At 51.3% G+C, this 17,547-nt stretch overlaps 9 protein-coding genes across 12 annotated transcripts; 4 read left to right on the top strand and 5 right to left on the bottom strand.

Annotated features, from left to right (window-relative positions):
* Positions 1-101: 101 nt before the first annotated feature.
* On the bottom strand, positions 102-1,709 carry PV06_07315 (uncharacterized protein). The gene is made up of 3 exons (XM_016408541.1): positions 1,475-1,709; positions 1,332-1,406; positions 102-1,228 (listed from the first exon to the last, which is right to left on the bottom strand). Exon 3 carries the CDS (start codon positions 980-982, stop codon positions 266-268), a length of 717 nt encoding a protein of 238 aa, XP_016260295.1. The 5' UTR covers positions 983-1,228; positions 1,332-1,406; positions 1,475-1,709; the 3' UTR covers positions 102-265.
* A 631-nt stretch (positions 1,710-2,340) lies between these two features.
* Positions 2,341-5,349, bottom strand: PV06_07313. 2 transcript variants are annotated; one of them, XM_016408538.1, is made up of 3 exons: positions 4,950-5,349; positions 3,174-4,902; positions 2,835-3,103 (listed from the first exon to the last, which is right to left on the bottom strand). In XM_016408538.1, the coding sequence occupies exons 1-2, from the start codon at positions 5,264-5,266 to the stop codon at positions 4,275-4,277; spliced, it is 945 nt and encodes a 314-aa protein (XP_016260292.1). In that variant the 5' UTR covers positions 5,267-5,349; the 3' UTR covers positions 2,835-3,103; positions 3,174-4,274. The 2 variants fall into 2 exon arrangements, with proteins under 2 accessions (XP_016260291.1, XP_016260292.1); XM_016408537.1 differs by having other exon boundaries at positions 2,341-4,902.
* PV06_07314 lies at positions 2,592-4,323 on the top strand. Of its 2 annotated transcripts, XM_016408539.1 has the most exons (4): positions 2,592-2,957; positions 3,008-3,070; positions 3,120-4,049; positions 4,102-4,323. In XM_016408539.1, exons 1-4 carry the CDS (start codon positions 2,955-2,957, stop codon positions 4,210-4,212), a joined length of 1,107 nt encoding a protein of 368 aa, XP_016260293.1. In that variant the 5' UTR covers positions 2,592-2,954; the 3' UTR covers positions 4,213-4,323. The 2 variants fall into 2 exon arrangements, with proteins under 2 accessions (XP_016260293.1, XP_016260294.1); XM_016408540.1 differs by having other exon boundaries at positions 2,592-3,070.
* A 63-nt stretch (positions 5,350-5,412) lies between the features above and the next one.
* On the top strand, positions 5,413-7,523 carry PV06_07312 (uridine kinase). Its single transcript, XM_016408536.1, has one exon. The coding sequence runs from the start codon at positions 5,687-5,689 to the stop codon at positions 7,082-7,084; it is 1,398 nt and encodes a 465-aa protein (XP_016260290.1). The 5' UTR covers positions 5,413-5,686; the 3' UTR covers positions 7,085-7,523.
* Positions 7,524-7,647: 124 nt separating this feature from the next.
* On the top strand, positions 7,648-9,131 carry PV06_07311 (uncharacterized protein). Its single transcript, XM_016408535.1, has 2 exons — positions 7,648-7,947; positions 8,023-9,131. Exons 1-2 carry the CDS (start codon positions 7,945-7,947, stop codon positions 8,560-8,562), a joined length of 543 nt encoding a protein of 180 aa, XP_016260289.1. The 5' UTR covers positions 7,648-7,944; the 3' UTR covers positions 8,563-9,131.
* PV06_07310 (uncharacterized protein) lies at positions 9,005-11,159 on the bottom strand. The gene is made up of 2 exons (XM_016408534.1): positions 10,012-11,159; positions 9,005-9,951 (listed from the first exon to the last, which is right to left on the bottom strand). Exons 1-2 carry the CDS (start codon positions 10,634-10,636, stop codon positions 9,794-9,796), a joined length of 783 nt encoding a protein of 260 aa, XP_016260288.1. The 5' UTR covers positions 10,637-11,159; the 3' UTR covers positions 9,005-9,793.
* Positions 11,160-11,508: 349 nt separating this feature from the next.
* On the bottom strand, positions 11,509-13,211 carry PV06_07309 (phosphomevalonate kinase). Its single transcript, XM_016408533.1, has one exon. The coding sequence runs from the start codon at positions 13,140-13,142 to the stop codon at positions 11,682-11,684; it is 1,461 nt and encodes a 486-aa protein (XP_016260287.1). The 5' UTR covers positions 13,143-13,211; the 3' UTR covers positions 11,509-11,681.
* Positions 13,212-13,739: 528 nt separating this feature from the next.
* Positions 13,740-17,352, bottom strand: PV06_07307. 2 transcript variants are annotated; one of them, XM_016408531.1, is made up of 7 exons: positions 17,064-17,352; positions 16,400-17,001; positions 16,016-16,335; positions 15,631-15,945; positions 15,369-15,567; positions 14,799-15,310; positions 13,740-14,739 (listed from the first exon to the last, which is right to left on the bottom strand). In XM_016408531.1, the coding sequence occupies exons 1-6, from the start codon at positions 17,221-17,223 to the stop codon at positions 14,972-14,974; spliced, it is 1,935 nt and encodes a 644-aa protein (XP_016260285.1). In that variant the 5' UTR covers positions 17,224-17,352; the 3' UTR covers positions 13,740-14,739; positions 14,799-14,971. The 2 variants fall into 2 exon arrangements, with proteins under 2 accessions (XP_016260285.1, XP_016260284.1); XM_016408530.1 differs by having other exon boundaries at positions 13,740-15,310.
* On the top strand, positions 13,973-14,782 carry PV06_07308 (uncharacterized protein; the record flags this gene model as incomplete). The annotated part of the gene is made up of 1 exon (XM_016408532.1): positions 13,973-14,782. One exon carries the CDS (start codon positions 13,973-13,975, stop codon positions 14,780-14,782), a length of 810 nt encoding a protein of 269 aa, XP_016260286.1.
* Positions 17,353-17,547: the final 195 nt, after the last annotated feature.

The raw sequence follows: 17,547 nt of genomic DNA, 5'->3' as shown, positions 1-17,547 counted from the left end.
AATGACGTTCAAAGCGGAGGGCGAGAGAGATGGAACGGCCCGCCAAGACATAATCTGCATTTGATAGTAGATGAGCGCGTCATACCTAAACACACCCGATAGCACCGTCTGGCATTCGATGCTCAAGACAACCCGTGCATTTGCTAGAGTATGCATATCTACTTGTACAAAGAGACAGAGCCATGCCCAACAAGACAACCGAAAAAAAAATTATCGCCCCCGACCAACCGCTGGACACACCCGCCCTGAATGACCTAGGACTGTGCTACTCGTACGAAATTGCCCGTGGCGAAATGGGGGTCCTCTCCTTTGAGCCGTACAAGAGTTTGATCCTGCCGTACTGGGCCTTTCGCACCGTGCCGATCGCAGAGAGATCCGCGCAGGTCCTGTGGACGATATTCGAGTCGTACGTCGACCGCAGGGACCTCGTGGGTGCCGATATGACGCGCAAGTTCATCCAGATGGGCATGACCCGTGCCAGGAGGTACGCCAACCACAAAGGTGGTCGAAAGTACGACAAGGACTCGGGCGAGCAGTTGGAGAAATGGACAGGCGACGACGTCGGGGGAAAGAGGAAGGAGAAGGAAGAAGCCAGCGACATCTTCAAGGGGTATTGGCGGAGGTGCGCAGAGTGCGAAGAATATGATCGGTTGAAGAGGGATTGGACTCGGGCCAAGAAGGAGTATCTTGAGACGCAGAGGTCAAGGCCTTGATCTTTTGTGCCGTAGATCAGGATGCTGTGGCTTTTGTCAGGAGGGGCGTCATGGTGAGGCTTTCGAAAAACTTCCGGACCGGCTGAGGTCGTTGAGATTTCCGAGGCCACGATGACCATGACCTTATTGTCTCTCCGGTCACGGTGGTTGATGGGCTCGACGTTCGGGAGGAATTTGGTGTTGTTGGTCGGATGGTCTGGTTGGCTCATTTCAAGAAGGCGACTCGGCGGTCGCTTCTTGAGGTTTGCCCGAGTCTCGAGGCTTTCCATGTATGGCTTCGGCGAAGGATATCCATTCCTCCAGCCCCTTGACAAAAGCGTCGTCTTGATCAGGGACTCGATCGTGTCCCCATACCACGACCTCGTCGAAAGTGGTTACTTGTTCGAGGATCTTGACCGGCTCCGGGGGCTCTTCTTCTTCATCTTCAATCTCAATGTCCTCGTCGACTGCGGTGTATGTGGGGCCATTCTTGACAGGTTGCGGGAGATATCGATCGGTTGATTTTGCGACGACGCCTGTATTGTGTTGTACGGTATTATTGTGGTCAGCGACGGCCAAAACTCATACCATTGTGTGCGGGTGTGCATGTGTTTGCAATCTGCCGTGATGGGAACGTACCGTGATACCCTGGTGGTAGTTTTACTACTCTTCCGCGTAATCTTCGACCGCGAAAGTGTGCCGTCTTGGTCCGGTCTGGCGAGCGGGTTATTCATTCAGTTCACTGTGGTTTTTCTGTTTCTTCGAGACCGCGGAAGTGTTACCTTGTTCATCCTGGGGACTCCAGCATCTCTTGGTCACTTTGGTAGGACCGTCATGATGGATGCGACACGGTAGGATGTTGGCGGTGCAGGGACCCGCGGGATTCGACCTGCGTTGTAGTGCGAGCATTGTGAACTGTCTGAGAAGTGCTTGCGGTATTGTTGACACGGCAGAATGAACAAGGGACGTCACTTTGTACGGAACACGGAGTGCCACAATCGTTGTGGTATATTTCACAACGACCAAGGCAAAGATTTTGATACTCTGAGAGGCACGCGTCTGGTTAATTGGGACGCGTCGGAGAAACACTTCATTCCGGATCAGCCTTATCTAATCTGTATCTAAAATAGAGTGCCTGGTAGCGGGGAGACCGGGGCCTTTACTGGTCTCGTCTCGTACTCGTACAGGGATCTCATGCGGCTCAATTCAAAACTGCAATGTTCACTGAAAATACATTCTCCGTCAAGAATGAGACGCAGTTGTCTGACTACGAGTCTCAGATGTGTACAGTACTTCTACCAAACCGGTATTCGATGAAACCGAATCCCTCCCGACAGTTATCGCTACGGATGGTTCGAATGGTCTCTTAGACTTCCTCGAGCCCCGCCACGCCAAAGATCGTCAGGTACAAAAATATACACCAAGTCAAAAACAACATGTGTAGACGTCATACATCTCTAAACAATTACGAGTTATCTTCGCCAATCTGACCCTCTGTGGTTCACTTGCTCAGACACTCGCAACTGTTGCGAGGCTTTCTAGTCTACGTGTAGTTGCCTCGACTGTCAGCGGTGCCGATCACTCTGGAGCGATTCGTCTCGTAGAGGCACGATGTCACACGTAGCGTAGCGGATATGCAAATGAAAGGTACCGGCAACAAATCATCACCTAATCTAAAAGGACATTTTGGTGGCCTGAAAGACCTGGTCCCGATGTTCGCTTCTATAACCCCGCTGTCTAATTTAATATCGAATGGCATCGCAAGCTCTTCACTTGACAAACATGGATACCTTGGTGGCAGCTGCTCGTAATGAGTAGTTCTTTCCATGCCGACACATGTGGCACCATACAAAACCCGGCCTGCTGGAACTTTCCTTCAAAATTCACGTCATTCACCTACGTTTTTCTTCAAAGTTGTCACACACTCACTCATGAAAGATCTGCTTGCACTCCTTGTTTATTGTCGTATATCATAGCCAGTGCCGTTGATTGTTCGTTCATGAGCCATGGCGCCCTCTATATCATCCTTAGTAGACCGACTACGTACCTACGCGGGTACGGTAGCATGGGACCCCATGATCAAGTCATGCCGGAGGTCTTTTCTGTCGCTTCTGTCGGAGATCAAAATCGGCCGTCTTACCCGTGGTCGAAAGTGATGGTACAGAAACAGTCTGTGGCCAGGCTGGAGAATACGTTGAACCTCTGGCTAGACTGCAAGTAGTCCGCGACGCATTCTGGTTGCGCTTAGCTTTGTTCACCGACATGGTCAGCTTTCCACGTCTCTTAGAATCGCAGTCCGTTGACCTAGGGAGCAGGGTTTCGCAGAGTCCTTCATGCTTGGTGAGGTAGAATGCTCAAATCTCACCGCATTTTTCCAGGTAAGCAGCATCCAATTGGAATGGCAGATAAGGCTGACCAGAACACAAGTTATTCATTCTAAACCGCAACGAATTGTCAAACGCGACCACGATAACCTCGTACCTTTCCTCCACAATCAGTGGGTTTATGCGCCGCACGAATACGCTTCCCAATGCGCAATTGAACATAAGCGCACATTATGATATCAGCAACGAGATGTTCGAAGCATTTCTGTCCAGAGACATGACTTACTCCTGTCCCATCTGGGCGGCTCTGTCAAAATTGGACGAGCCCAAGAAGGAGGAACTTTTGGAAGACGCGCAGATGCGAAAACTGGATCGATTCATCGACAATGCAAGGATCAAAGAGACGGACCACATTTTAGAGATTGGAACAGGCTGGGGAAGTTTTGCCATCAGAGCAGTCCAGAGAACAGGTTGTCGAGTGACTTCTTTGACTCTGAGTCGGGAACAGAAAGATCTTGCAGACCAGAGGATCGCAGACGCAGGATTGACTGAAAGTATTGAAGTGCTGCTTTGCGACTACAGAGCACTGCCCATGCCGCGCGAGGGTCCGTACGACAAGCTTGTCAGCATCGAGATGCTCGAAGCAGTAGGGCGAGAGTTCCTCACGACGTATTTCGACTGTGTTCATAAGCTTCTCAAGCCAGATGGTGGCATAGCGGTCTTCCAGTGTATCACCATGCCCGAGTCGAGATATGAAGCATACGCCAAAGGTGAAGATTTCATTCGAAAATACATCTTCCCTGGAGGTCATCTACCCACAGTTTCGCAACTGGTCGATTCCATTAACAAAGGCAGCCAGGGACTATTGGTGGTCGACTCGATAGAGAACATAGGTCCACATTATGCAAAGGCCCTTCGTATATGGAAGGAGAACTTCGAGAGAAATTTCCAGAAGCGCATAAAACCAGCGCTATTGGCCGAACATGATGGTATGACCGAGAGCGATGTTCTGTTGTTCCGAAAGAAGTGGGAGGTGAGTCCATCATTTTTCTGTTGTAGAGTGCCATGAATTGACCAGTAGCCAGTATTATTTCACTTATTGTGAAGCCGGATTCAACACCAAGACACTGGGTGATGTAATCATCACAGTCGCAAGAGAAGGAGCGATGGAAATGATGGAAGATATACCCGTATAAGGGTTTCGCCATAATATGGCTCTCTCAACTCAACCTGATCACTTCGCAGGCGGAGTTCGAATTCATCTTTTTGATTTCTTCTTTTTCTTTTTCTTCTTGGGCGACGATGCCTGTTCTTGGTTTTCCGTGTCACCAGGCGGGTTGGGAGGCCGTGCAGGTCTTGTAGGCCATCTCTTAGCGTGCTCTCGTTCAAATGCAGCCTTATCTCTGCGAAAAAGGAGCATACAAGCCCGCGCATCCTCTATACTGGAATGTTCACCCTCTTGTATCTCGAAGCCGAGCAGTTCAGATGCCAACAACTTCAAGCGTGGGTACCCACTGCCTCCGTGTATCCTCTTATACGGTGTATGCCGTGCGGTATCGCGAATATCTCGCTGAGGATGGCTGAGCTTTAGGGCATTCAAATCGTGGCTAATGTGGTGACCAATAAGTACTCTGCCCTGCATGATTTTTGCAACGTCGGCCTGCGCCTCTTGGAAAGATCGAGCATATTTCATATGTTTGGGTTCCACTCCACTAACGAATGTCCTCCAGTCTGTCACTGTCTCTTGGGGCAATACGTAGGAATCATAAACTTGATCTCCATTGTAGTTGACGATACTGACTCGAGCCAGGGCGGATTCTCTCTCCGGATGCGGGCCTACTCCTACCATTTCGCAGTCAATGGCAACGTACTTGCCGATCTCTATTCTGTTTCCTGTCAGCACGTGTTGAGGCCTTGTGCCTGGGCAACTGACGATGTAGACAGTCCGTCATTTACTTTGTCTGAAGATGCCCGATCCGCAGGTCGTGGGCGTCCGCCATTGTCAGACTTTTCTAGGTCCTGTATAGGAACAGTCGCCTTCGCTGCCGTTCCGCCTTGAGCCATGGTCCTGGTTCTACGCAACTTCTTCCTGGGTAGCAAGGAAGGCTTGGTGATAGTAGCCTTCGATTGCTCGCGTTTCCGCTTCAAGCCATTTTGGTTCGTAAGTTTGGACGATGATTTGGCAACATCTGATTTCTTGAAAGTCGCCTGCAGCTTTTTCCAGTTTGAGGATAGATCAGCTAGATCCATACCTCGCCCCAAATCTGCAGCATGAGCAGTGTGCTTGTTGGACTCGTCGTACACTACAAGGAAGTTGAGTAGCAGGATGATGAGGGAGAATTGGGTGCGATGCCGTGGCCGAAGTTTTGCCAGAATTTGGTACTTCGTTATCCGTACTTCGTCACAAACAATGGCAAAGATAAATGTCCATGGCTCGGTGGAGGGCTTTAATTTAGTAAGGCACAAAGTCAGGGCTGCCAAATCCTTTGCTTCATCATCAGCTCCTCAGTACACGACAAGGATTGTGCACAAATTTTCCAAACAGCTCGCCTAGGGAAGCATACGCCCCATGGCATTGCAACCTGACCAAACAACACGTGAACTCTCCATATCTACATCCTTGAAGGGCCATATTCCGACGTGTAAACGAACCTCGGATACCCAATCGTCATGGCTGGAACAGTAGATCTGCTCAAGTTGTCAACTGTTACGTCGGCACAAAAGGCAGCTGAGGCCTCGATTCAAACAGCACATTACTCTCCACCATGGGCAGATATGAGCATTATTGGAGTGGCAGGATCCTCAGGGTCTGGTAAGACCAGCCTGGCGATAGAGATCATCAAGTCACTCAATCTCCCTTGGGTCATCATTTTGTCCATCGATTCATTCTACAAGTCCTTGACGCCCGAGCAAAATGCACTGGCGCATCTCAACGAATATGACCTGGACTCCCCAGATTCTATCGACTTTGACCTCTTGGTGGAGAAGCTGAACGACTTGAAGCAGGGAAAGAGGACGGATATTCCTATCTATTCATTTCAACAGCACCAACGTTTGGAAAAGACGGTGTCGATATATTCTCCGCACGTGATCATCCTGGAAGGAATTCTTGCTTTGAACGACCCCAGAGTACTGGACCTCTTGGACATGAAGATTTATGTCGAAGCCGACTCGGATGTCTGCCTTTCACGACGAATCGTGCGGGATGTGAGGGAAAGAGGGCGGACCATTGAGGGTACCATCAAACAGTGGTTTCGATATGTTAAGCCCGTCTTTCAACGCTACGTGGAGCCACAAAGAGAAGTTGCCGATCTCATTGTCCCACGAGGAATGCAGAACACGATGGCCATTCAGATGATTGTCAATCAAGTCCGACAGATCCTCAAGGAAAAGTCGTCAAGGCATAACGCAGAACTGGAGAGGCTGGGTCAGCAATTGGAGGATTTTGCACTCTCGGAAAATGCCATGATTCTCGAGGGTAAACCACAGATCAGCGGCGTCTCGACGATATTGCGCAACCCCATCACCTCCCATCTCGACTTTGTTTTCTACTTTGACAGGCTCACGGCCCTCCTGATCGAGAAGGCCCTGGATTGTCACAATTACATTTCCACCAATGTTACGACACCGCAAGGGTATACCTACAGCGGACTGAAGCCGAAGGGGAAAGTCTCTGCTGTCGTTGTGCTACGAGGTGGAAGCTGCATGGAGGCTGGACTGAAGCGGACTATTCCCGACTGCCTGACCGGCCGATTGCTCATCCAGTCAAACTATCGGACCGGTGAGCCGCAGCTGCACTACCTGACGCTATTTCCTGATCTCGCCGAGCACGAAACAGTCATGTTGTTGGATCCTCAAATGTCCAGCGGAGGAGCCGCTCTTATGGCCGTCAAGGTCTTGGTCGATCATGGTGTCTGCGAGGCGAGGATCGTCTTCGTGACCTTTATGGCCGGGAGAAGAGGACTGAAAAGGCTGCTGTCGGTGTTTCCCAAAATCAAAGTGGTCGCTGCAAATGTGGTCGAAGATGGCGAGAAGAGGTGGTTGGAGGAAAGATATTTTGGATGTTAAGTTGCTCAAGAATTCGCGACACATGTCCGCCAACTATACAAAGAAATGCGACTCGAAGGCAGACTTCCGGACAGATTTCCCCGCCGGTCAGTCGCTGGTATGCGACTCAACCATACTCGCATGTCCGTTGTACAGCCATGCGGATGCCGAAACAAACGCCTCCTTCCGACACTGAGCTTGAGAAGAAGCAGCAACGTCAGGCAAGCTTGGAGATTATCAACTATATGATCGAGGGACTAATCTGACGACGGAGGCAAGTTAGACGTCCGACAGAGCGACCCCGGAGACCCTCCCAACTACGGAGTGTCATAGTCATGGTTCTAAAACCGGGTCAGATAATGTATATGTAAGGCATGGTATTACTACAACATTGCTGCTGCTCAGTCTTGGGTAGATTTGGGGCATCCCAAAGGTGCAAACGTCTTTGGCTCTGAGAAGGATAGAACAGCCTCCGGCCGAATAGATAGATATACCGCGCGAGGTGAGTGTTTGGTGCGCCGTGGAATACATCTACGGTGGATCTTCGTATCCAATCACGCAGAATCCACTCCGCCCAGCCAAAGTCCAGAGTACGCGACATCCACCTTGTGCCTGCGCAACTTGTTGCTGGTCGCATACCTCACCTACTCGTTATCCCAGGACAACGTTCCCATCTCTTCTTTTACCCGTACTTTACCATCTTCCATCTACCCCTCTTCTACTCGATACCGGGTGGAATTGCTACTGTCGCCCGTCGTCCTCTTAGAGCCTGTCTTGTCCAATATCATCATACACGACGATTTCCACTTCCCGCTCCGAACTTGAGTTTACATCAACCTTTACCTCCTTGACCGATTTTCAATCCCAACGTGAGATTCATCATGGTACGTACAAACCCCGTACATCCCTCACCGTACGTCACGACGACCCCCTTTTACTGACACTGTCCCGTCCCAAAGTCTCTCCGCATAGCTCCTTCGTCCGCCCACCCGACGAGCACCACCAACACCAGCTCCTCCAAACTTTCCTCCTCCACGACCGCCGCCACCTCGTCCAACGGTCCCAAAGATCTCGACCGCGGCGCCCCTTCGGCCCCGGGTCTGCCCGACACACTCCGGTCGTCCCTGTCCCCCTCGACCTCCTCGACGACGACGACATCATCCACGCACCCCCTCGAATCCCGCCTGGCCAACTGGACCGCCACTCAAGAGTCGACCCGCATGACGCTCCTGCGCCGAACCTTTGGCGTCGCCGAGCCCCTCCGGCGCGGGATGGAACTGAAAATGGTCCGCGACGCCGACGCCTTCCGACCCACGGTCCTGGGTGCGCCGAGCAGGTTGCACGAGGACATCCTCACGGGCAGGGACGACGAGGTCAGCTGGGAGGACATCTACGACGGACAGGACGGGGTGAAGCTCGGCCTGGACGCCGGCGGGGACGGGTCGGCCGTCGGATGGACCGAGGAGATCGAGCGCAAGGTCGGCATGTGGAAGTGGTAAGGGGGGGATCGAGAGATTGGTGTGTGGTGTCGAGTCGATTGGGGTTGCGTGGTGTCGAATCGTTTGCCGTGTCTGCGATCTTTTCAAACCAAACGAAGACCGCGAGAGGCAAGGCAACGACGAACACTGGGTACAAAGGTGTGTACCATTGCTTTCCTGTGCGTCAGGCACAGACGAGCCGAAGAGCACAGCGGTCTATCATGTCCAGTAACACGTTACAGAGAGCGTGACCAGGCGAGGGAACATACTTCCAGTTCCTGGCATCATGCATCTTATTTCTGTTTCTCGACAATCTCAGATACCGATCATGGCAGCATCCTCTGATCAAGAATGCCCCAGGACGGTCAATCAAGGAGTTCAGGGAGTGTGAACCAGAGGCGGATTTAGTCGAGCCTCGCCGGTACGCGTAGAATGCTCAGCAATGAAATAAAATGTATTAACACCGCTGGTCTGATCTTGAGTGTCACACGAGTAGTTAATACAAATCATTACCGTTCATTTTCCACAGTTCGAAACCCTCATAAAGACGAAAAGGTAAAACGGGCTTTCAGCTATCCGCAGAGAGCCGGCTCGGAAAAATCAAGGGTTTTGGGTGATCTTGGTTGTGTTGTGCTCTTCTCAAAGCAAAAGTATATTCGCTCCATGACCTCAAAAAATTGATGATGAATACTGTACGACTGCCGCAGCGCAACAACTCCCGTTTCCCCCAAACATTGTCCTGGGCCCAAATCAATTTTTCAAAGCTCAGTGGCATATCTCGGCCCTTTCCAGGTCCTGGTCTTTATATACAGTCTTGTCGAGCGAGACCTTCCACGCACGTCTGCAGCACTCTGTCCTCCATTTGTCGTCACACGCGCCGTCTATCTTCTGCCACCGCCCATTTCACCGCCAAAAGGAGCGCTGATCTAGAAGAGAAAAAAGAAAGGAAAAAATATGGGCACCGACCGCCACACGAGTACCAGACGAGACCGGGGCGGTAATAGAAGGAGAAAAAGAAAACTGACTGCCTCTCCTTGTCCACATATGGAAAAGACTCCAGCAGAACGGAAAGATAATCGCATCCGTCCACCCAACGCCTCGCCCCAGGTTTAACACCAAAGCAAAAGTTTGCATCGACACAGTCGACTCCAAGGCATTGATGTTGCATCGAATATGAGTGAGGACATTCAAGACTGGTGTGCCAAATTTCGTCGAGTTCGAATGAGCTTGTACTCTGATCGAGCCAAGTCCATCACATTATAATGCATCGACAACCTGGGCTCCTGGTCTCAGCTTCGCGGTTCCCGGCCATTGAGGACTTGCCGCCCTTAGCATCCTCGTCTTCAATGTAATCTTGGGGTTTGATTGTCATATGCAGAACATTTGGTGATTCCGTGCCAAACTTGTAATCTACAAGGAGATACTGTTAGCCACGAGAGGATACACCGAGCAAGCGGAAAACTACTATACCTTTCAAGGATGCCTTATCATCCAACATCTTGCCCATGCTAATTAATCGGATGTAATTTGGACTGCTGGGTTTTGTCTCCCATTCCTCTCTCCATTCGCGAAGTATCAGCTCTTTTAATTTGTATACACTGAGATTGAATGGGTCGTTTTCAGCCACTTCCACATTCCTCTTGATCAGATATTTGTTGTCTAGTCTGAACGGGTGTCTCGCTCCCGATGTGAGAAGTAATGTCACCACCAAAACCGGCCCGGTCACCTCGACATCCTTTGCCGGCACGACTGGTGAATCTGAAGATGGACCAATCGCAGTTGTATGTGTCCGCGAAAGAGGCTGCGACTCGGGAACTGCTGGGGGAGGAAGCGGCGGAGGAGGTTGCATGGATTGTTCAATGGCGGTGTTTGTGTCTGTTCTCACAGGCCCGCTCATTGAGGCCTCCGCCGAGGTTGTGTCTTGTTGTGATGAGGAGGAAGGTTCCGGTTCGGAGGTGGGGACGTTGTTCTTGTGTAGACTAGACATCTCGACGGGAGTAAATGTGGTCGCTTCTTCTTGCGAGCGTGGTGGTTGAGGAATGTCTTGAGCAGCAGATCGGGCCTCAGGCTGTTCGGCGGTGTTGCATGGACTCATTGCCACGAATCGTTCCCACAGTTGGGAATAAGGAGGAAAACGAAGTTGCTATTCTCTCGGCCGGGGACTGGGACACGCAGCAGTCGGAGTGTGAAGAGAGCGACAGTAGATGCGGCAAGTTGGCAGTGTTTGATCGAAGGTGTCGCAAGATCCAGCTTGAACGGGGAATGGATGCAGGGAGCAACTGTGACAGATGATCGGATGCGACCTAGCCCGCTGGAGGAATAAGCGAGCAACAGAGACCGGTCGTAGACTTGTACACTCCGTTGAACGGTCAATGCATGATTTACATGCTCTGGTTAAACGATGGAATTGCGTTCACGTGGAGGATGGATGGCAGCGAGATAAATAGATGAGAGTTGATTCGACTGGATCGAATCGTAGCGAATGGACGATGAGATGGGAAGAGATGGATGTGTTTCCGTACGAGTACGGATGAGATGGATGGATGAGTGGGCGAGAGAGTCTGAACTGGGGAAACCGAGAACCCGTAATTACCAAGATTCTGAGAGGCGAGAAGAACGGGAAGGAAGCAAGAAAACCAGGGAATCTACGGCCCAAAGCGACCAAGTACGTTTTTTAACCGTAGCCGTACCGAAGGCCTTTTACGGAGTAGGTACGGAGTATGTAGCGTAGGTTTTAATAAATAGGTGCAGTGGCAATTATTAAATTGTACGGGAGAAGGCGCCGTGCAGCACACGAGCTTTGGGTCGTGGCTTGCGGCTCATCAGGCGTGGGAGTGGTGGGCTGGGCTGGGCTGGGCTGGGCGATCGTAATAGGTGCTCCATAGGGGGGACCTGGGCACCTACCGGCACCAATACAATGCGGTCTTGGACAGTACTTTAGGTGGGCGATGTAGCCTCCATCTCGCAGTCCCTAGGCATGAAGTGGACACCTCCGAGGCTCCTCCTCCCGCCCCAAATGCTTGTTCCCTCGTGCGCCCAGCAAACTCGGGTTTATCGGCTTCCAAAGTACGAGTACGGTACTATCTCAATCGCTGCATTGAAGTACAGATTCCGTCACTCTCGTAGGAGAATTGACCAACTCATACCCATTCAGCATACTGTCCGACATCTTCTCGTCGCATTCCCTCCTTCGCCTGCTTGACCCCAAGTAGTCTGACATGACCGATCGTAGCACCCGAATCATCTTGGCCCTTCCAGCCGTCCAATTTCTCCCGCAGGCCACGAACAACATCGACATCACTTTTTATCAGGAGAGCAACGGCATCATAACCACCGGCTCCAGGGGCCACGCCCCCAACCACGCCCGGCAACGACGTGCAGTAGTCCAACAGTTCCGTAATGACCGGAGGCTCAACAGGCACCTCTGATTTTGCCGACATTTCTCGGACGAGGCTTCGAACCGTCAAGAGGATATCACCTAGACCCTTGAAGGGGCCATCCTCTTCCGCCTGAGCAACAACTCCATCAACTTCCGAAAGCCGTCGTAGTTCCTGACAGAGATCGTCACTGCCCTGTTGTATGGCATTCCACAACAAGCCCGCCTCCTCTGCCTTTTCTTTCCGCCATTGCAGAACCTTTCGCACCATCCCGGGCGTCTCAGAACCACAGTCGACGTCGCACATGACCAAGATCAGACCGTCCGGGATCTTGATGGCGTGGCCGGCCACCTCGACGTCCCATTTGTGGTTCAGCTCAAGGTCATCCACGCACAGGCGAAGTCGATCCCTGAATCCGGGGCTGGATGGCTCCCCGACAGCTTCCAAAATTGCAGGTGTGAACCTTCGATAAAGACACGACCCGTACACCGCCGCCGCAACGTCAAACCCCGACCCGACTTTCCCCTGGGCTGCACAATGCGCCGCCTGAGCTAGATTGTGAATGACCTTTTGCGGCGGCAATGACGCGGCATCGTCGCCGCCGTTCTCTTCGAGGTAAAACGCCAACAGGGCAGCCACCAAGGACGTGACCAGGGCAGCGGACGAACCCAACCCTGTCTTGTGTGCGTTACGTAACTTGACCCCGAAGCTCGTAAAAGGTGTAGTTGTTGAAGACTTGGAGGCGGCTGAGGATTGAGAATAATAGTCGTCGTCAGCGAGAACGGTGATTTTGATGTCGTTCGTCGTGACGTGCTGGCGGCCTCGACTTGAAACATAGGTCAAGACGTATCGTAGAGTCGTCTCGACAAATTTATTTGTGGTTGTGCTGCTCGCCGTCCCTCCTTCATCGTCGTCCTGGGTGGTCATCGGTACTTGTTCGACATTGACGGCGACGTCTTCTTCTTCTGATGATGAATCAGGAGTGTTTGATGAACCGACCCTATACAACCATTTCGCCTCGAGAAACTGAGGCGACTGTACGAGAATGTGCCTTTCCCCCTCCCCCTTCAACGAACGTGGTTTGTCGTTCCAAGGCTCGACTCGGGCGTGGATCCGAGCGTTGAGCCCGAAAACGACTCCGGTATGTTTTCTGTCAAGGACCAAGAACCCTCCCGCGAACAATACTTTTCCCGGTGCCGAAACGGCCACCGACGACGGTGACATTGAGGACCGAAACGGCGAAAAGCAAAAAGCAGAAGCAAAATGCGAAAATGCGAAAACGCAAAAACCAACTTTATTCAATACCTAGGTCGGGACAACTTTTGTTTTTGGCAGTGATCTTTACAGAATGTCCTCCCGCCGCCGCTTTTAGTTACACTTGGCTGCAACACTACGTATTAACCCAAACGAAATACTTTTCAAGCGACACAGTTTTGCACCATCGACTAAATTCTACTGCACATCGTTAACTACCTAGGTACCTACCGTGGTCGTTTTGAGAATCATTCCGTTGTGATGTCAAGTCCGTCCTTGCATCGATCCTCACACTATCATGATAGCGACTATCACGCTGCTAGATTGGAACCGGTGAGGTTGATCGTACTCGTCCCGACCCAGGCCCCCTTCAGGCGCTTCGGATTAAGAGTCCGATGAGGCCCTCTTCTTATTGGTTCAACCTCCGCAGAATCCGATGTCCTACTCAAAATTCCCCAGAACGAAACGCTGGGCCTCGATACCAGAATGACAGTGTCCAAAAGTCCGCTTATTCCGAATACTAAACTACCTAGACCTTCTAGAACCCCTTCGGACACTTGCTCGAACGCTCTTGTCCCCGGATCCTCAAAGTAAGTGTGCAGTGACTCATTGGAGGGTATAAATTTGGTCGATTATGATCAACCGGTAGCATATTGGTCCAGACCCAGTGCTTCCCAACCAGGAAGATATTCATTCATCGACTCGAAAATCGTACAACCTCACATCTCTCACAGCCCTGGTAGAAACTATCTTGTACAACCAGCACGTTGTCTGGCCCATCTCCAAACATCGTCTTCAATATGGGTCGCACTTTTGAATATCCCAAGACATCCCTCAACACCGTCAACCGTCGCGGCCATCGAGGTAAATATGACCTTGAAACCATTCACACCCTGATCAACACCTCTCTAGTGTTGAATGTCTCTTTCGCACCTGGCTTCGACTCCAACCTGGACGATTTTCCTGTGATCCTGCCCATGATTGGCGCGATGGGATCCTTTGCGAACCCCTCCGCTGGCCTCGACGAGCCCCTTGACTGTTACTTGCACGGCTACGTCTCATCGCGACTGAACAACCTCGTGCGCAAAGCATGTGAAGCTGGCAAACCAGGCCTACCGCTTTGTCTGTCTGCGACAAAAGTCGACGGTCTCCTTCTTGCCCTCTCCGGGTTCAATCACTCTTACGACTACCGCTCCGTCGTCTTGTACGGATACGCCAATATTGTGACTGACCCGGAAGAGATTCTGTATGGGATGCGGATCATAACCGACAAAGTCGTACGTGGACGATGGGAAAACTCACGGCTCCCACCAACAAAGGCCGATATTACCAGCACAGGTATCGTGCGTGTAGCAATCAAGACAGGAAGCGGCAAAGTCAAAGCTGATCCTCCCGGTGACGACAAGGCAGATTTGGAAGACGGGGAGATGCGTCAACGTGTCTGGGCTGGATTCGTCCCCGTCACTGAGACTCTAGGCGAGCCGGTACCCGCTGTATATAACAGGGTGAACGGTATTCCCACATACATTTCGCAGCATCGACAAGATGTGAACGAGGCGGTCCAGACCTATTCAGAAGAATTGGTTCAGAAGGTTCTCCAAGCTGAATGATGAAGTATGGCAATACCTTTGGAATTGGACATTCCTGAACGCTAATTAGTCGCGGCGAGCTTCGCATTGGGGCGGATACATTCTGTGCTGTCGTCACGGCATCACAACTGTGGCTCTAAAGATCGAATTAGACTGTCTGTCGTAAGGAAGAGAATATGACAGAGCAAATGATGCCGTCGAATGGTAGCCTCAAGGTTGGAAAGATTGCTGGCACATTTCTCGTAACTTGTTGCTAATATGAGGAGCAATGCCGATGTCGATCACTTTGTCGACGATTGTTTTCAGCTCTTGTATCGTTTCCGGATGTGTTGCAGTCCTCGTGAGTATCTCCAACGGACCTCCAGACACCAGCGAGACCAGATTGTCGATACAGTCGAGGAAACACTCCACAGCAGACGATCCTTCTGCAGAGATAACTAAGCCAGATCTGCAGTTGCGAACAGCACGCTCGGCTTCCTGCCAGTTCGGCGCATTCCCACGCCACATCAGATATAACAACGTCACACCCGCTTGAAACTCGAAAATTGTCTATCGCTCACTGTCAGCGGCTCCCGTGCTCAGATGATGATAGCAACGTTGTCCTTACATCGATCCACTGTCGAATCAATTGACGCGACTTTTGCGCAGCCCGGAATGCGTTGCAAGCATTACAGCAGGCTTGAAACAGCCTATGAACATTCACCGGATCTGTGAGGTCTTCAAGTGTGCTGTATAACTGAACTTCAACGATAGAAATAGAGCGGTCGAGCCAGAGATGGCTGAAATATCCTTCGTCGCCGCGTTGACTGTCGGCCCTGGTCAGCATTTACAGACTGTAGGCCTCAAGCGAGTAGAGCGGAGAGACATACGTGCGCGTCGAAGCTTCATTCTCTTTCGACCATTCCTTGATCTCGTGGTCAATATATTCGATGAATCCCTGAACTTGTCCAGGCTGTAGTGATGGAGCTCCATGGATTATTTTCGATTGGATATGTCGAAATTGAATCATGTGGCTGAAATAGGTGAGGTCAACAAGCTCTGTTTGAGTATCACTTTCGGGAGAATCTGCAACCCATGGCATCGTTTCGAGGCTCAATGTCTGCCCTTCATACAAAGGTGAACTGATTTCGGGGTCGGCAACACAGACTGGGATTCGGAGAGTTCCACTGATCATTCGATCTATACTGTTCACTCGTCAGTAAGAGATCGAAGCATTGGATGAAGCCGCCCAGGAACATATTTTGTCAGACTCACGCATAGATACACGACCAGGCTCTTGATTTGAGACTCATCTCCTCGTTTTCAGCCTCAGATGATGATCTCAAACGATGAAAGCCATGCAGAGTTGCGAAGCGCATAGCTATTCCCGTCACATGAACAAGTCCAAAGGTACTGTCGCCAAGCATGGCAAAGACCACATAGAGCAATAAGGCTTGCAACCGCATCAAAGGAGAAGACTGTGAGTCAGAAATAATTCCCTGGACGCTGTCGATCCTAGCAACGAGGCTCAGACGCTGAGCCCGCCTTGCGCGTGAGTTGTGTGACTGCTCGATTCGCGTGCCAATAGCAAATATCTGTAGCAGAGGAAATCAGCAGCTGTCGATAGATACGATAGAGACGGTTCCAGTGGGTACGCACCATCGTTACCAGGAACAAATGCCAGGTGCTTTGGAAAGAGCCAGGGAGTTGACGATGCTCCTTCCAGTCCAGATAGGCGCTAGAGCAATCCTGGATCCTGAGGAAGGGATAACGGGAATGAATGACTTCGAAGTAGACAAAGAAATAGCTTGCAGCATCGCTGGTCGAGACTGGAACATCATCCGGCTGCCTTGGGACCGTGCGAGGCGGCGTCAACGTAAAAGTGAAGTCAATGTCTCCAGATGCCAAAGTATTTCCGGCGTTCTCTGTGTAGTCGGCTGCGCCTTGCAAGGGGGTACTGGAGATATAGTCGGGCTCGGCAAATGCCTGTGAGAACGCAGGTTGAGGGTCGAGTTCGTTGATGGGTGGCTGAAAAATCTGCTGCTGCGGTTGCATGGTGTCGATTGACGGAGCTACGTTGACCTGGACATCACCAGGTTTGTTTTGTGGAGTGACCATCGGCGGCACAGGGAGAGGCTGCAAGCCATGTGTTGGCATCTGGTGATGTGGTCTCCCTTCCATGTCCGCAAGACGATGTTCCAGCGACCGGACATAATCGACAGAGTAGAGATCCATGGCCTCTCGTGTCGCTGGCACGCACTCTGGTGGGGGACTCAGCAATTCGAACCGACGCCGACACTTTGATAGGGGCTCAACAACGTACCATGTCCTGTTGCTAGACAATTGCGACAGGCGGGGTTTTGTCCGTCGCATTTTTGCTTGCGAATCCGACACCTCTGGCAGGCTCTCCTCTTCCGCCTCCGACGCTCTGCTGGCCTGTCCGAACATGACGATCCTGGGAGGGATGAAGCTTCAGCAAGCATGGCCGTGATACTGTGGACTTGCTGTCAAAGTTGTCGAGTCATGGTAGGACAAAACACTGCGAAGAGCATGTCGTAGTGACTCATCTGTTCGACAAGACCATGAACGACCTGCGCAACTCTTGGTGTACAATATCGAATACGAAGTGTGGTCGGGAATTTCACGGGTAAATCCTCTCAGGTGTTATTGTGCTTTGCAAAATTCCGTAAAAACCTTATTTTTTTGCAAGTTGTATGAAATCTGCACACCGCCATATGGCCTGTATCAACAAACTCATCCTGCAGCCGCAATAGCCCTAGATAGCACTGTAATTTACTGCAATATAT

This window comes from Exophiala oligosperma (genome assembly GCF_000835515.1).
Source record: "Exophiala oligosperma strain CBS 72588 unplaced genomic scaffold supercont1.7, whole genome shotgun sequence".
Taxonomy (NCBI): domain Eukaryota; kingdom Fungi; phylum Ascomycota; class Eurotiomycetes; order Chaetothyriales; family Herpotrichiellaceae; genus Exophiala; species Exophiala oligosperma.
The sequence above is the reverse complement of the archived record's forward strand: the minus strand, read 5'-3'. Positions and strand labels throughout refer to the sequence as shown.

Bases quoted from the DNA above. Each gene is read 5' to 3' on its own strand.
- PV06_07315 (XM_016408541.1), bottom strand. From the start codon at position 982: ATGGAAAGCCTCGAGACTCGGGCAAACCTCAAGAAGCGACCGCCGAGT.
- PV06_07314 (XM_016408539.1), top strand. The intron at 3,071-3,119 runs GTAAGCAGCATC...CCAGAACACAAG, and splicing joins ATCTCACCGCATTTTTCCAG to TTATTCATTCTAAACCGCAA. The intron at 4,050-4,101 runs GTGAGTCCATCA...ACCAGTAGCCAG, and splicing joins TGTTCCGAAAGAAGTGGGAG to TATTATTTCACTTATTGTGA.
- PV06_07313 (XM_016408537.1), bottom strand. From the start codon at position 5,266: ATGGATCTAGCTGATCTATCCTCAAACTGGAAAAAGCTGCAGGCGACT. The intron at 4,903-4,949 runs GTCAGTTGCCCA...GACAGGAAACAG, and splicing joins AATGACGGACTGTCTACATC to AATAGAGATCGGCAAGTACG.
- PV06_07312 (XM_016408536.1), top strand. From the start codon at position 5,687: ATGGCTGGAACAGTAGATCTGCTCAAGTTGTCAACTGTTACGTCGGCA.
- PV06_07310 (XM_016408534.1), bottom strand. From the start codon at position 10,636: ATGAGTCCATGCAACACCGCCGAACAGCCTGAGGCCCGATCTGCTGCT. The intron at 9,952-10,011 runs GTATAGTAGTTT...ATCTCCTTGTAG, and splicing joins TGATAAGGCATCCTTGAAAG to ATTACAAGTTTGGCACGGAA.
- PV06_07309 (XM_016408533.1), bottom strand. From the start codon at position 13,142: ATGTCACCGTCGTCGGTGGCCGTTTCGGCACCGGGAAAAGTATTGTTC.
- PV06_07307 (XM_016408530.1), bottom strand. From the start codon at position 17,223: ATGCTTGCTGAAGCTTCATCCCTCCCAGGATCGTCATGTTCGGACAGG. The intron at 17,002-17,063 runs GTACGTTGTTGA...GTCCCCCACCAG, and splicing joins TTGTCTAGCAACAGGACATG to AGTGCGTGCCAGCGACACGA. The intron at 15,946-16,015 runs GTGAGTCTGACA...ACGAGTGAACAG, and splicing joins GCCTGGTCGTGTATCTATGC to TATAGATCGAATGATCAGTG.